The 16,842-nt window shown below is 48.8% G+C and overlaps 1 protein-coding gene across 1 annotated transcript in view; it reads left to right on the plus strand.

Moving 5' to 3' along the window:
* The window catches only part of LOC134983104 (oocyte zinc finger protein XlCOF7.1-like), a 163,768-nt gene that overhangs the window by 14,668 nt on the left and 132,258 nt on the right, over positions 1–16,842 (plus strand). Inside the window, exons 2-5 of the mRNA XM_063948805.1 lie at positions 11,277–11,377; positions 12,489–12,680; positions 14,073–14,252; positions 16,489–16,677. Of these exons, the coding sequence (XP_063804875.1) occupies positions 11,321–11,377; positions 12,489–12,680; positions 14,073–14,252; positions 16,489–16,677 (618 nt within the window). The 5' untranslated portion in view covers positions 11,277–11,320. The remainder of the gene's footprint in view (positions 1–11,276; positions 11,378–12,488; positions 12,681–14,072; positions 14,253–16,488; positions 16,678–16,842) is intronic.

Consider the following 16,842-nt stretch of genomic DNA (forward strand, 5'->3'; position numbering starts at 1 on the left):
CAAAACAAACTATTGCTCGCTGGATCTGTAACACGATTCAGCAGGCTCATTCTGCGGCAGGATTGCCGCAGCCAAGATCAGTAAAGGCCCATTCCACAAGGAAAGTGGGCTCTTCTTGGGCGGCTGCCCGAGGGGTCTCGGCATTACAGCTTTGCCGAGCAGCTACTTGGTCAGGGTCAAACACTTTTGCAAAGTTCTACAAGTTCGATACCCTGGCTAAGGAGGACCTTGAGTTTGCTCACTTGGTGCTGCAGAGTCATCCGCACTCTCCCGCCCGTTTGGGAGCTTTGGTATAATCCCCATGGTCCTTACGGAGTCCCCAGCATCCACTAGGACGTTAGAGAAAATAAGAATTTACTCACCGGTAATTCTTTTTCTCGTAGTCCGTAGTGGATGCTGGGCGCCCGTCCCAAGTGCGGACTTTCTGCAATACGTGTATATAGTTATTGCTTTATAAAGGGTTATTGTTATGTGGCATACTTTTCAGTGATGCCTAATTGTTGTTCACACTGTTAACTGGATAAGTTGATCACAAGTTGTACGGTGTGATTGGTGTGGCTGGTATGAGTCTTACCCTGGATTCCCAAATCCTTTCCTTGTAATGTCAGATCTTCCGGGCACAGTTTCCTTAACTGAGGTCTGGAGGAGGGGCATAGAGGGAGGAGCCAGTGCACACCAGATAGTACCTAATCTTTCTTTAGAGTGCCCAGTCTCCTGCGGAGCCCGTCTATTCCCCATGGTCCTTACGGAGTCCCCAGCATCCACTACGGACTACGAGAAATAGAATTACCGGTGAGTAAATTCTTATTTTTCTCCCTCTTAGGGGTCCACGACCCCCTTAAGGGAGAATAGATAGCGTGGCGTACGTAGCGCGCCACCGTGCCCGCAGCGTGGTCAGTGTATGCGCTCGCCCAGCTGTCAGTATGCCGGCAGTTGGGATTCCAGTGCCGGTATGCTGGCCGCCGGGAGCCCGACCGCCGGCATAACATACTACACCCGTATATAAGGGTACTGTTGTGGCATAAAATGTATAAGGGGTATTACAGTAGCATACTATGTATAAGGGGTACTACTGTGTGGCATACTGGGTTATAAGGCAGTGGTCAGGGAACAGGGGTAAATTACCCCAAATGGGGTAAAAATGAAATTTTTGGACGGTCGCGCTGCCGAGACACAGCCGGGCATGCATAAGATACTATATGTGTTAGGCGCCGGTGTCCGCGATGTCCTCGCGGCCCGGCGCCTAGCAACTAGGGACGCCGAGCGTGCTAGCCGCCGGGTCCCTAGCAACGCTGGGACGCCGTGCGCGCGTAGCCACCGGCTCCCTAGCAACGCAGGGACGCCGGGCGCGATGAGCCGCCTGGACCCTAGCAACGGGGACGCCACGGGCGGACCGCGTTCCCCGTTGCAGGGTCAATTTAGTACACACACACACACTGGTCTTCTGGGCGTGCAGCAGGGCAGCTGCACAGCATTTAGGGCAATCAGACTCTGAACATTTGATTGGAGGACTCCTTGCTAAATACTTTCTCAGTGCTTCACACAGACGCCGGTAATAGCTTCCTGCATGCTGCTTAGGTTTGCTGAACGTCTGTTCCAGTCCTGCTGTGTCCGGTCATTCCTGTCCTCAGAGTTCCTGAACCTTGGAGTTCTCATCTCATTCCGAGAAGTCTTCTGGTCCCCTATTGTCCGCAACGGTCGCCAGAGAATCTCGTGTGGTGTTAGTGAGTTGCGGCTCTGCCGTGTGCTGCGGCTCAGCCCGCTTTATTTTGTATTCTGTTTCGGAGCATTTGCGGAGGGTTCCGCTTCCACAAGTCCTCTCCGGAACTCGGCGGTGCCGGGTAGGAGAGTGGACAAGTGGGTATTTTGGTTGTCCTTTTCCCTGGCGGTTTTTCCGCACATATTCTAGTTTTAAGTTAGCTTGTAGCCCCTGGCTTTGTTGCTGAGTTAGAGGGCCCCTTGTTATCACCCTGTCTCGGATTTCCCTTTGTCTCCCATTAAGACCTGAGGGGGCATCGGAGTTGGGCAGACGTAATCCGCCCTTCAAACGCGGCTGCCATGGGCTCAAGCAACCATAGTCTCGCAAGGGATTTCTGACAGCATGGGCGAGACAACGGAGTTAGGGCGCCAGGGGCTATTTCCCATTCCCGCTCCCTTTCCCAGCATTACGTTCCAGTGCTCAGGTCCTTGTTATAAGATCTCCTCAGACCAGAGTGCTGGAATCATAACATTATTACAGGCCATACCAAAACTTAAAATTAAACGGGGTTTAATTTTTTCTCATTCTGTTTTTGTGAGAGTTATTCGGCCTCATGAATCCGACAGGTTTAGGGCCAAATCCCGGTCAGCTCTTAGTCAACCAGATTCAAGAACTTACTCAGATGGTTCAGGATCTTTCTCTTCGGGTGAGATCGCAGGAAGATCTTTTGCGAGCCTCCCCGAAGGTAGTCCCTGAACCAAAGATGCATTTGCCCGACCGTTTTTCCGGTGATAGAAAATAATTTTTTCATTTTAAAGAATCCTGTAAACTTTATTTTCGTTTAAGACCTACATCCTCTGGTAATGAATCTCAGCGGGTTGGGATTATTATTTCTTTACTCCAGGGGGATCCTCAGACCTGGGCATTTGGTTTAAGAGCAGAGGATCCTGCGTTGTTATCTGTAGACGCCTTTTTTAAGTCTTTAGGGCTCTTGTATGATGACCCAGATAGAGAGGCGTCCGCTGAGAGTCAGCTGCGCGCTCTCAAACAAGGTAGAAATCCTGTGGAGGTTTATTGTACCGAGTTTCGCCGTTGGTCGAACGACTGTGGCTGGAATGACCCGGCCCTGCGCAGTCAGTTTTGCCTCGGTTTATCTGAATTTATTAAAGACAGTCTCCTCCAGTACCCTGCTCCTGAGACTCTCGATAAACTCATGGAGCTTGCTATAAAGATTGATCGTCGTCTCCGAGAGCGGAGGGCTGAAAGAGGAACATCTGTAAGGTCTAGTCCTTGTGTTTATTCCTTTCCAGAGGACGTCGAGGAGACCATGCAGATGGGTCTCTCCCGGCTGTCTCCTGAGGAAAAAGCCAGAAGACAAAATTCCGGTCTTTGTCTATACTGTGGTGGTAAGGGACATTTTGCTCGTAATTGCCCGAACAAGTCGGGAAACGCTTTGACCAGGTGAATTGTGAGGGGGTTCACTTAGGTCTGCAGCTTATCTCCTCGAACAACTCTCTTTTAGTCCCTGTTAAGGTTTCCTTTGGCAGCCTCAGTTCTTTGGTGTCGGCTTTTGTCGACAGTGGAGCTGCAGGAAACTTTATGGATTTAACTTGGGCTAAGGCCTTAGGCATCCCACAGTTACCATTAGATAGATGTATCACCATGCACGGCTTAGATGGGGGTCCGCTTTCCAATGGGGTAATTACTCACCGTACACCTCCAGTAGTACTTACAGTAGGAGCCTTACATTCCGAAGATATTGAATTCTACCTTACACATTGCCCGGCAGTTCCCGTTGTTCTGGGTCACCCTTGGCTTGCCTTTCATAATCCCACCATTGATTGGCGGTCCGGGGAGATTTCCCAATGGGGTACATTTTGCGCTAAGGAATGTATTTCGTATCCAGTCAGAGTTGCAGCAATCGTTCCAGAGCTCATTCCTGTGGAATACCAAGAATTTGCCGATGTCTTCTCCAAAGGCAATGCGGACATTCTGTCTCCCCATCGGCCTTATGATTGTGCAATTGAGCTAGTTCCAGGTGCCACTTTGCCTAAGGGGAGATTATATGCCTTGTCCGGACCAGAAACTATGGCCATGAATAATTATATTCAGGAAAGCCTAGAGAAGGGATTTATTAGACCATCAAAATCTCCTTTAAGTGCAGGTTTTTTCTTTGTGGAGAAAAAAGATGGCTCGCTTAGACCATGCATTGATTTTAGGGCCCTGAATAAGATCTCCGTTAAAAACACCTATCCTTTGCCGTTAATTTCTGTACTTTTTGATCAGTTACGTTCTGCTGTGATTTTTTCTAAAATTGACCTTAGAGGAGCTTACAACCTCATCCGAATTAAATCTGGGGATGAGTGGAAGACAGCTTTCAGCACTCAGTCGGGTCACTACGAATACCTGGTGATGCCGTTCGGCCTGTCTAATGCTCCGGCAGTTTTTCAAGACCTCATTAACGATGTTCTCCGTGACTTCCTAGGGAAATTCGTGGTCGTTTATTTAGACGACATCTTGATTTATTCTGAATCAATGGAACAACATGTTACCCATGTGCGTCTGGTTCTTCAAAAGTTACGTGAGAATCATTTATATGCCAAGCTGGAGAAGTGTGATTTTCACGTCACGGAAGTATCTTTTTTAGGGTACATAATTTCTCCTCAGGGATTTTTCATGGAACCAAAGAAGCTTCAGGCCATCCTTAATTGGGCGCAACCCACTAATTTAAAAGCAATTCAGCGCTTTTTAGGGTTTGCAAATTATTATAGGAGGTTCATTCATTCTTTTTCTGACCTGGTTGCTCCCATAGTAGCTCTGACAAAAAAAGGAGCGGATCCTACCAACTGGTCGCATGAAGCTGAATTGTCCTTCCAGGCCTTGAAACAAGCCTTTGTCTCGGCTCCAGTCCTTAGACATCCTAATCCGGAATTGCCCTTTGTTGTGGAGGTTGATGCCTCAGAAGTTGGAGTGGGGGCTGTCCTTTCTCAAGAGGATCCGGAATCTCTGGAGTTACATCCTTGTGCCTTTATGTCCAGGAAATTCCCCTCCGCTGAATCCAACTATGACGTTGGTAATCGGGAGTTACTGGCGGTGAAATGGGCTTTCGAGGAGTGGAAGCATTGGCTGGAGGGAGCTAAACATACTATTTCGGTTTTGACTGACCATAAGAACCTGCAATATATTGAATCAGCTAAACGGCTTAATGCTCGGCAGGCACGTTGGGCATTATTTTTTACTCGTTTCAGGTTAATAATCACGTTCAGGCCTGGTTCCAAGAATACAAAAGCTGATGCCCTGTCACGTAGCTTTCTTCCGGTTCACAATAGCAATCCTGTTGTTACCCCCATACTTCCATCTTCGGTCATCCGGGCAGGCCTCACACAGGATTTATTTACCCAGTTAAACCAGCTTCAACACCAAGCTCCTAGACTTACTCCTGCTGGTCGTCTTTATGTCCCTGAATTTTTGAGAGCCACTGTTTTAACTGAATTTCATGACAACAAAGTCTCAGGGCATCCGGGAATCACTAAGACATTGGAGTTAGTCTCTCGCTCAGTGTGGTGGCCTAGTCTTTCTAAGGATGTTAAGGAATTCGTTCATTCATGTCAGGTTTGTGCACAGCATAAGGTTCCTCGTTCGTTGCCTATCGGGCAACTCATGCCTTTAGCTGTTCCTCTCAGGCTATGGTCTCATATTTCCATGGATTTTGTGGTTGACCTTCCCCTTTCAGCCGGATTCCGAGTCATTTGGGTGGTAGTGGACCGTTTTAGTAAAATTGCTCATTTTATTGCTCTTCCCCGATTGCCTTCTGCTCAAGGGTTGGCAGTTTTGTTCCTTCGCCATGTGTTCAGGCTTCATGGGTTGCCCACTGATATTGTTTCTGATCGGGGTCCACAATTCATCGCACAATTCTGGAAATGTTTTTGTGCCTCATTGAAGATGAAACTGTCTTTAACATATGGTTACCACCCACAGTCTAACGGGCAAACCGAACGAGTCAACCAGTCATTAAAACAATATTTACGTTTGTATTCAGCCAAACTCCAGAATGATTGGTCCGAGTTTCTCCCTTTGGCTGAATTTGCTTACAATAACTCTTGTCATTCTTCCACCAAAGAGTCTCCATTCTTTTCAGTTTTTGGTTTTCACCCCAGAGCCAATTCTTCTTTTCATCATTCTCCAGTCTCCTCGCTAACCTTGACCTCCCATCTCAGAGCAATTTGGAAAAAAGGGCACCTTGCTCTCAGAAAAGCGGCCTTCCGAGAGAACAAATTTTCTGACAGGCTCCGACGTCCTTGCACTTTTAAGGTGGGAGATAAGGTGTGGTTGTCAACTCGCAACATCAGGCTTCGACAATCCTCGGCTAGACTGGGACCCAAATTTATTGGACCGTTTCTTATTATTAAGAAGGTCAACCCAGTTGCCTTTCGGCTACGTTTACCAAGATCTCTCAAGATTGGAAATACTTTTCACTGTTCCCTGTTGAAACAATACGTTTCTTCCAGTAGATTTCCTCGGAGGATCTCTCAGGGTAGATCTCCAGTGGATGTACAGGGACAACAGGAGTTCTTGGTAGAGAAAGTTATTGATTCCAAATTGTCCCGGGGTCGGCTTTATTTTTTAGTTCACTGGAAAGGCTATGGTCCGGAGGAAAGGTCTTGGGTCCTAGATAAGGATCGTCATGCCCCTAGGCTCAAGAGGGCGTTTTTTCGGGAATTTCCTCAGAAACCTGGCTTTAGGGGTTCCTTGACCCCTCCTCAAGGGGGGGGGGGGTACTGTTAGGCGCCGGGGTCCGCGATGTCCTTGCGGCCCGGCGCCTAGCAACTAGGGACGCCGAGCGTGCTAGCCGCCGGGTCCCTAGCAACGCTGGGCCGCCGTGCGCGCGTAGCCGCCGGCTCCCTAGCAACGCAGGGACGCCGGGCGCGATGAGCCGCCTGGACCCTTGCAACGGGGACGCCACGGGCGGACCGCATTCCCCGTTGCAGGGTCAATTTAGTACACACACACACTGGTCTTCTGGGCGTGCAGCAGGGCAGCTGCACAGCATTTAGGGCAATCAGACTCTGAACATTTGATTGGAGGACTCCTTGCTAAATACTTTCTCAGTGCTTCACACAGACGCCGGTAATAGCTTCCTGCATGTTGCTTAGGTTTGCTGAACGTCTGTTCCAGTCCTGCTGTGTCCGGTCATATCCGTCCTCAGAGTTCCTGAACCTTGGAGTTCTCATCTCATTCCAAGAAGTCTTCTGGTCCCCTATTGTCCGCAACGGTCACCAGAGAATCTTGGTGGTGTTCGTGAGTTGCGGCTCTGCCACTTGCTGCGGCTCAGCCCGCTTTATTTTGTATTCTGTTTCGGAGCATTTGCGGAGGGTTCCGCTTCCACAAGTCCTCTCCGGAACTCGGAGGTGCCGGGTAGGAGAGTGGCAAGTGGGTATTTTGGTTGTCCTTTTCCCTGGCGGTTTTTCCGCACATATTCTAGTTTTAAGTTAGCTTGTAGCCCCTGGCTTTGTTGCTGAGTTAGAGGGCCCCTTGTTATCACCCTGTCTCGGATTTCCCTTTGTCTCCCATTAAGACCTGAGGGGGCATCGGAGTTGGGCAGACGTAATCCGCCCTTCAAACGCGGCTGCCATGGGCTCAAGCAACCATAGTCTCGCAAGGGATTTCTGACAGCACGGGTGAGACAACGGAGTTAGGGCGCAAGGGGCTATTTCCCATTCCCGCTCCCTTTCCCAGCATTACGTTCCAGTGCTCAGGTCCTTGTTATAAGATCTCCTCAGACCAGAGTGCTGGAATCATAACAATATGCATGTGTGTTACAGTACTGCAGTGCGTCAGGTCCTTGTGTATAACACGCTTCCCTGCGTGATGCCCCGGGCCCTGCCTCCAAGTCCGCCCGCTTCTTCTGTAGAGTCGACTAGTTGCTGCGCCATCTCGGCAGCGCGCAGTCTGTACTGCCGCTGCGGCACTGGGTTTCTTTGCCTGGTTATAGGCTCCTGTCAAGGTATACCCATCCCTAGTCTAGGGAAAAAATATATATCATCTTGAAATACTGACACTAATAGTTGCCTGGACGTCACATTATCAATGGCTATACCACCCACAGCCTGGCAGCCATTGATGATGATGATGATGATGATTACCATGTATGGCTGTGTGTGGTACAAATTTTGTACAACACACAGACATAGGGGGTCATTCCGAGTTGATCGCTTGGTGCCGTTGTTCACAGCGCAGCGATCAGGCTAAAAATCGGCATTTCTGCGCATGCGTATTCTCCGCAATGCGCACACGCAGCGTACGGGTACAAAGCCCTTTGTTGTTGTGGACAGGTTGTATAGCGAAGTTTTCAGTCGCACTGACGGCCGCAAGAAGGTTGACAGGAAAGGGGGCGTTTCTGGGTGTCAGCTGACCGTTTTCAGGGAGTGTTTGCAAAAACGCAGGCGTGGCTGGGCGGGTGTATGACGTCAAATCCGGACATGAATATGCTGAAGTGATCGCAAGCGCTGAGTAGGTTCAGAGCTACTCAGAAACTGCACAAACTGTTTTTGCAGAGCTCGGCTGCACATGCGTTCGCACTTCTGCAAAGCGAAAATACACTCCCCGGGGGGCGGCGACAATGCGGTTGCACAGCTGCTAAAAACTGCTAGCGAGCGAACAACTCAGAATGACCCCCTATGTGTGGTACAAAATTTGTACCACACACAGCCATACATGGTCATCATCATCATCAATTGCTGTCAGGCTGTGTACCGGACTAGCAGGATATATCATCAATTTCTGGGGGTACAGTGTGTATTACAATTAATTGCAGGGGTTATGGCGCTGCAGTCCTGAAGGGGCTAAGGAACCCCCTTTCAGTGCTCTCTGCACGTGTGATGAAGGGTTACATCTTTTCCTGTCTTTTTTATATAATATTAATATATTATTAATTCAAATAATTAATAATATATGATTTCCTTCCATTCAAATCAAAGAGGTAACGTCGGCGTATCTAAATATATTTTTGGGTAAAAGGTAAAAAAGCTCCCTGACCCCTGTTATAAGGGGTACTACTGTGGCGTAACCTGAATAAGGGGGACTAAAGTGTGTCTTCTGCACCATGTTCCCTTTTTTGGCCGCGCACTGGGGGTCATTCCGAATTGATCGTAGCTACGAACAGGCACTCAGACATGCGGGGGGATGCCCCCCAATGGTCCGGCCACGCCTGCGTTGGCCGGACCACGCCCCCTAAATGGCGACAGCGCCGCCGTCCAGCCCCCTCCCGCCTAGCAACCGCCCTCGGCCGTCTGGCATGTGCCGCCACATGCGCACTTCCGACCCGATCGCTGCGCTGCGATAAACTGCAGCGAGCGATCAGGTTGGAATGACCCCATTCTGACTACAGTGTTGTGATTATTACTTTGTAGTATACACAGGACCCGGTCAGGATCCCCACGGCTGGGATCTCGGCAGTCAAAATACCGACACCAGAATCCCAACACTGCTTGGAATGCAGGCACCGGTATCTCGAGTGAGATCACAATCCCGGAGCATGGGAGGGGGGTTAGGGTCAGGCTGCGGGGGGACGGTTAGATTTAGGCTGCTGGGGGAGGGTTAGGTTTAGGCTGTTGGGGGAGGGTTAGGGTCAGGCTGCGGGGGGTGGGTTAGGGGGAGGGTTAGGGTCAGGCTGCGGGGGGAGGGTTAGGGTCAGGCTGCGGGCGAGGGTTAGGGTCAGGCTGCGGGGGGTGGGTTAGGGGGAGGGTTAGGGTCAGGCTGTGGGGGGAGGGTTAGGGTCAGGCTGTGGGGGGTGGGTTAGCGGAAGGGTTAGGGTCAGGCTGCGGGGGGAGGGTTAGGTTTAGGCTGCGGGGGGAGGGTTAGGGTCAGGCTGCCAGGGTAGAGTGAGGGGGAGGGTTAGGGTCAGGCTGCGGGGGATGGGTTAGGTTTTGGCTGCTGGGTTAGGGTCAGGCTGTGGGGGGAGGGTTAGTGGAGGGGGGAGGGTTAGGGTCAGGCTGCGGGGGGTGGGTTAGGGGGAGGGTTATGGTCAGGCTGCGGGGGGAGGGTTAGGGTCAGGCAGCGGGGGGTGGGTTAGGGGAAGGGTTAGGGTCAGGCTGCAGGGGGAGGGTTAGGTTTAGGCTGCGGGGGGACGGTTAGGGTCAGGCTGCCAGGGTAGAGTTAGGGGGAGGTTTAGGGTCAGGCTGCGGGGGATGGGTTAGGTTTTGGCTGCTGGGTTAGGGTCAGGCTGTGGGGGGAGAGTTAGGCTTCAGTGGGAGGGTTAGGGGAGGGGGGAGGGTTAGGGTCAGGCTGCGGGGGGAGGGTTAGGTTTAGGCTGCGGGGGGGTGGGGGGGGGTTAGGGTCAGGCTGCCGGGAGAGGGTTAGGGTCTGGGGGAGGGTAATGTTTAGGCTGCGGGGGGAGGGTTAGGGGAGGGGGGAGGGTTAGGTTTAGCCTGCGGGAAGGGGGAGTTAGGTTTAGGCACCACTGGGGAGGGTTAGGGTTAGGCTGTGGTAAGGCAGGGTTAGGGGGAAGGATTAGCATACTTACCTGACCCCTGACGGGATTCTAACCATCGGGATGCCACGGTCGGTATCCCGAACGCCGTCATTTCAGCCCCAACCTGAATACACACCTTAGTAAAAATGACTTACTGTAGAGTGTACCTCATTGCTAATATGTATGACTGGATTGTATATCCTGTACATTGTTATGGCAATATATCAGCTAATTAAGCAGGAAAACACAAAACGTTTCAAATGATTGCTTGATTTATTGTGTTAACAATAAAACCAAATCACACAGCAGGAATCAGTGTTCTCAAAAGTGATATGGAGATAACAATTGTTATTATAACCATAGCACTGTATATACCCCTTGTGACATAGGTTAAAAGAAACAAACAAATCATATATGGCTACATTTAACAAAAACACATTATTATTATTATTATTATTATTATTATTATTGTCAACTACAAATGGCCATCAGTGGATTAACAGACAATCAGGGAAGGGGCGGGGCTTAGCGGGCTGCCAGGGGCGGGGCTTAACTCCAATCCCCAGTGCTGTGAGGAAATGGAAAACCATCTACCATAGATGGAGGAACCCATTGTGTCTCAGCCATCGATGGCAAACCCTCAGCCATTGGTGATAAACCATTGATGGTTGTTAATAGTCGATGGCCGTCCCTATTCTCAGCGTTAGTAGATTAGAATTTACCCCCTCATACAGAGACACATAGCGATCTTGGCTTTGTTCCTGGAATGTCTTATGATGAGTGCATCAGACGTCATTCTGGAAACACAATTTATGTAAGCAGACCGCGTAATGTGCAACACTTCACATACTTACACTTAGAGAATAAATCGTTTAACTATTCTAAGGCAATAAATGATAAAATAATTAAATTCATCTAAATTTCTTTAATTTTTTTCTATAACATACCTCATTGTCAAATTACTATTATTTACATTGTCAATCCCAATCATATAGCCACACAACCCCAATGCAGCTCAGTATAGCTGTACAGAGCTGTGCATTGTGCTTCTATTGCAATATTAGTGTCCTTATCTGATTTATTCTTTATTTCTAAATTAATCTACAGGAGAGAGAGACTTGTACATTTATTCTGATATCGCCTGAAGGAAAATGACTGAGAATATATTAAACATCACCCTGGAGATCATCTACCTGCTGACTGGGGAGGTGAGGAGTCCTGGGGGCATCACAGTGACATCAGACTTATCTCTATTACTAACACAGGGACCTGACTGGGGAGGTGAGGGAGTCTGGGAGTGTCACAGTGACGTCACACTTATCTCTAATACTAACACAGGGACCTGACTGTGGAGGTGAGGGAGTCTGGGAGTGTCACAGTGACATCACTCTTATCTCTATTACTAACACAGGGACCTGACTGGGAAGGTGAGGGAGTCTGGGAGTGTCACAGTGACGTCACACTTATCTCTAATACTAACACAGGGACCTGACTGTGGAGGTGAGGAAGTCTGGGAGTGTCACAGTGACATCACTCTTATCTCTATTAGTAACACAGGGATCTGACTGGGGAGGTGAGGGAGTCTGGGAGTGTCACAGTGACGTCACACTCATCTCTAATACTAACACAGGGACCTGACTGGGGAGGTGAGGGAGTCTGGGAGTGTCACAGTGACGTCACACTTATCTCTAATACTAACACAGGGACCTGACTGGAGAGGTGAGGGAGGCTTTGAGTGTCACAGTGACGTCACACTTATCTCTAATACTAACACAGGGACCTGACTGGGGAGGTGAGGGAGTCTGGGAGTGTCACAGTGACGTCACTCATCTCTATTACTAACACAGGGACCTGACTGGGGAGGTGAGGGAGTCAGGAGCGTCACAGCGATGTCACTCTTATCTCAGTTACTAACACAGGGACCTGACTGAGGAGTTGATATGACTTAGCTTCCACATAGCCATTGGAGTTATTTCTGGTCCTCACTATAATATGGCAGCAGAAGAAGGTTTGAGTAGGAGGACCAATAAGAAAGATTGTTTCTTACTATTGGTTCATGTGACTGTTGAACCCCACCCCCCATTGATAGAATCACATAGCTCAGGGTTTAGGCCAGGATTGTGAGATGAGCCAAGGAGTTTGTGTAGCAGTCCACCTATATAGGAGTTATGCTTTATGTATTACTTCTTCTGACTTTCTAGGACTATTACTACATGAGAGGATATGTTTATATTTGTATATTAGCCTTCAGTGATGGGTCTGTGAACCAATGAAAGGCATCTATTCTTTGTGCTGATTTTCTTGTCCTTTAACACACAGGATTACACAGTAGTGAAGACGACATCTCGTGAGCTCGTGACACCCAGCAGCCGGCCCCGTGTGTCAGGAGTACTGAGCAGGACCCAGAGCCCCATCACGGTGCCTCCACCTCACTCACTGATACATGAGAGGCACAATGACCAGAAGTTTCTGGAACTTACCAACAAGATCATTCAGCTGCTGACTGGAGAGGTGACTGCTGGGAATGGGACATTATACAGTAACACCAGAGGATGTGACTGGAGTGGTGACTGCTGGGAATGGAACATTATACAGTAACACCAGGGGATGTGACTGGAGAGGTGACTGCTGGGAATGGGACATTATACAGTAACACCAGGGGATGTGACTGGAGAGGTGACTGCTGGGAATGGGACATTATGCAGTAACACCAGGGGATGTGATTGGAGAGGTGACTGCTGGGAATGGGAAATAGGGCCTAATTCAGCATGGAACGCATCTACTGTATGATGCGTTCTCATGCTGAAGCCCTTCTGGAGTGTGTGCAGAAGCCGCATTGCACATGCGCACACAGTGAGATGCGATGGCATATCACATATACGAATGCTTCCGCCTGATTGACAGGTAGAGGGGTTCGCGGAATAGGAGGGGGTGTCGACACAACGTTATTGGGGAGGCGCGGTCTGGACCGTTTGCAGGACAGGACGTGGCAGCTGCGCGTCACATCATGCCGCGCCCCAAAAGATGGCAGCCTCCTGTCTGCCTGCGCAGCTAGGCTGCAAAGGCAGGGGGGCAACCGTTTATATACAAGTGCATCGCTTTATAGAGATGCGCTCGCATTTAGCGGCTCGGGGGGCAGGATCTGGCATGCGGCGCGGCCTTGCCCTGTGCTGGGTAGCCCCCTGCATGTTAGAGAAATGAGTTGAAGTTTTGCAAATTTTCGCAGAACTACAACTCATGCTGAATCAGGGCCATTATACAATAACCGAAGGGGATGTGACTGCTGGGAATGGGACATTATACAGTAACACCAGGGGATGTGACTGGAGAGGTGACTGCTGGGAATGGGACATTATACAGTAACACCAGGGGATGTGACTGGAGAGGTGACTGCTGGGAATGGGCCATTATACAGTAACACCAGGGGGTGTGACTGGAGAGGTGACTGCTGGGAATAGGACATTGTACAGTAACACCGGGGATGTGACTGGAGAGGTGACTGCTGGGAATGGGCCATTATACAGTAACACCAGGGGGTGTGACTGGAAAGGTGACTGCTGGGAATAGGACATTGTACAGTAACACCGGGGATGTGACTGGAGAGGTGACTGCTGGGAATGGGACATTATACAGTAACACCAGGGGATGAGACTGGAGAGGTGACTGCTGGGAATGGGGCATTATACAGTAACACTGGGGGATGTGGCTGGAGAGGTGACTGCTGGGAATGGGACATTATACAGTAACACCAGGGGATGTGGCTGGAGAGGTGACTGCTGGGAATGGGACATTATACAGTAACACCAAGGGACATGACTGGAGAGGTGACTGGTGGGAATGGGACATTATACAGTAACACCATGGGATGTGTCTGGGTGATGACTGTATCATTGTGTGTGTCAGGTTCCTATAAGGTGTGAGGATGTCACTGTCTATTTCTCCATGGAGGAGTGGGAGTATCTAGAGGAACACAGGGGTCTATACAAGTGTGTGATGACGGAGAATCACCAGACATTGAAGATGGATATGACTGAGAGGATAATAAATCACTACCTGGAAATCGTCTGTCTTCTGACTGGAAAGGTGAGGGGTCCTGGGAATGTCACAGTGACATCACTCTTATATCTGTTACACAGGGACCTGACTGGGAAGGTGAGGGAGTCTGGGAGTGTTACAGTGACATCACTCTTATCTCTATCACTAACACAGGGACCTGACTGGGGAGGTGAAGGAGTCTGGGAGTGTCACAGTGACATCACTTTTGTCTGTATTACTAACACAGGGACCTGACTGGGGAGGTGAGTGAGAGAGAGATTAAGAGATATTGATGATCATTCCGAGTTATTCGCTCGTTAACGATTTTCGCTATGATGCGATTTGCTGCTAAATGCGCATGCGCATGGTACGCAGCGTGCATGCGCTTAGTTATTTAACTAAAAACTTTGCAGTTTTGCTGTTGTTCGTGCAGAGCTTTTCAGTCGCACTGCTGATCAGTGAGTGATTGACAGGAAAGGAGCGTTTCTGGGTGGTAACTGAGCGTCTCTACCGGGAGTGTGCTAAAAAATGCAGGCATGCCAGGTAAAAGCGCAGGAGTGGCTGGAGAAACGGGGGGGGGGGGGGGGGGGGGGGGGGCTGGCCGAACGCAGGGCGTGTTTGTGACCTCAAACCAGGAACTAAACTGACCGAGCTGATCGCAATCTAGGAGTAGGTCTGGAGCTACTCAGAAACTGCAAGGAATTATTTAGTAGCAATTCTGCTAACCTTTCGTTCGCTATTCTGCTATGCTAAGATACACTCTCAGAGGGCGGCGGCCTAGCGTTTGTAATGCTGCTAAAAGCAGCTAGCGAGCGAACAACTCGGAAAGACCACCATAGATTGGAAGATATAGATGTGCATAGAGACATATATAGAAAGATATACATGGACCTTCATAGATAGATAGAGACAGATTCTTAGATATACAGATTCTTGAGTTTGATAGGTTGACATACTGATTGAGATAAACACACAGATACAGCTAGGTAGAGAGGGATATAGAAATAGACAGAGATATATAGACACATAGATATATATAGATACCTATCTGTATCTGTTTATTTATTATCTGCTATCTATGTATCTATTTAAAGTCATTGCCCTCCCCCATCTACTGAACTTACGTTCGGGTATCTCAGCGGTACATGTTGATTTTGAGCTTATTGAAGCTGGTATGGGAACTTCATAATGATTTCTGCAATGCAGGGATGCTCTCTTGTAATCACATTTTCCCACATTTCCTGTCTTTTAACAATGTTTTGCCTGGATGCGTCAAGTAGTAAATGTGTTATTACTTCCCTGTCATGAGGATGTCAATAAGCCTAACCTCTTCCCAAATTCTAGCATCTATAAGGGGAGAACTTTGAAAATTTTTGGTAACTTCAACCCCTCCCCTCCTATTTAAACCATTGTTGTGCTGAGGACAAGTCTCACTCGTCCTTATCAGTTGGATAGTTTAAGTGCAGCTGATAGCATACTTTTTCTAGAAAAGTACTAATGCCTTATTCTCATCCAAATCAGTGCACCCACACTCCTGTTTGCAAGAACACTTTTCCCTATCCTCCAAACCTTCAAGCGGTCCCTGGAAACTTTGCTATTACTGCAGTCTTATCAAATTCCCACGCTATCTTCTTATCATCCCAACACTGTTCTAGCCAGTTACCACCACTCACCACCATTCACTCACATTTACATTTGGTCTCCTTCTATATTCAAACAACACTCTGACCCCAAACCCAAAACTCATGTGTGACTGGATCACATTACTCTGCTAAGCACCTTCCCACTGCTATCTGGTTGGGCCAGTAGGTAATCTGTGACACATAATCTCATGTATCAATCTCCTATTTTCTTATAGATTGTAAACTTGTGAGCCGGCCCTGTAACCCATTTATATGTATGTTATTATCTTGTCTTGTTTATTACTGTCCCTGTTTCCAGGTGTAAGGCATTGTGCTGTATGATTGCGCCATACACATGAATTGCCTATATATAATGCCACACTCCCAGATAGCCCTGGGAATGATTTCCATTAACACTTTAAAAAGGATGCAGAAGAGGGTTTAGGCCAGGGTTATGAGATGAACCATGGGTCTCAGAGTAAAGTGGTCACACGGAGAAGCCACCTACTTGGGAGTGCTGCCTTTTATGTATTACTTTGTCTTTCTGAGACCATTAATTCATCGGACTAAGTTTACTGTAGTATTTAGCCTCAGGTGATGACTCTGAACCAATAAAATACATCTACTCTTTGTGCCAGTTTGTTTTTCCCTCCATTACACAGGATTACACAGTAGTGAAGACATCTGGTAAACGTGTGACACGCAGCAGCCATCGTCGTGTGTCAGGAGGACTGAGCAGGACCCAGAGCCACATCCCGGTGCCTCCACCTCACTCACTGATACATGAGAGACACAATGACCAGAAGATTCTGGAACTCACCAACAAGATCATTCAGCTGCTGACTGGAGAGGTGACTGCTGGGAATGGGACATTATACAGTAACACCAGGGGATGTGTCTGGGTGATGACTGGAGAAGTGACTGCTGGGAATGGGACATTATACAGTAACACCAGGGGATGTGTCTGGGTGATGACTGGAGAGGTGACTGCTGGGAATGGGACATTATACAGTAAC

This window comes from Pseudophryne corroboree (genome assembly GCF_028390025.1).
Source record: "Pseudophryne corroboree isolate aPseCor3 chromosome 3 unlocalized genomic scaffold, aPseCor3.hap2 SUPER_3_unloc_1, whole genome shotgun sequence".
In the NCBI taxonomy this organism is placed as follows: Eukaryota; Metazoa; Chordata; class Amphibia; order Anura; family Myobatrachidae; genus Pseudophryne; species Pseudophryne corroboree.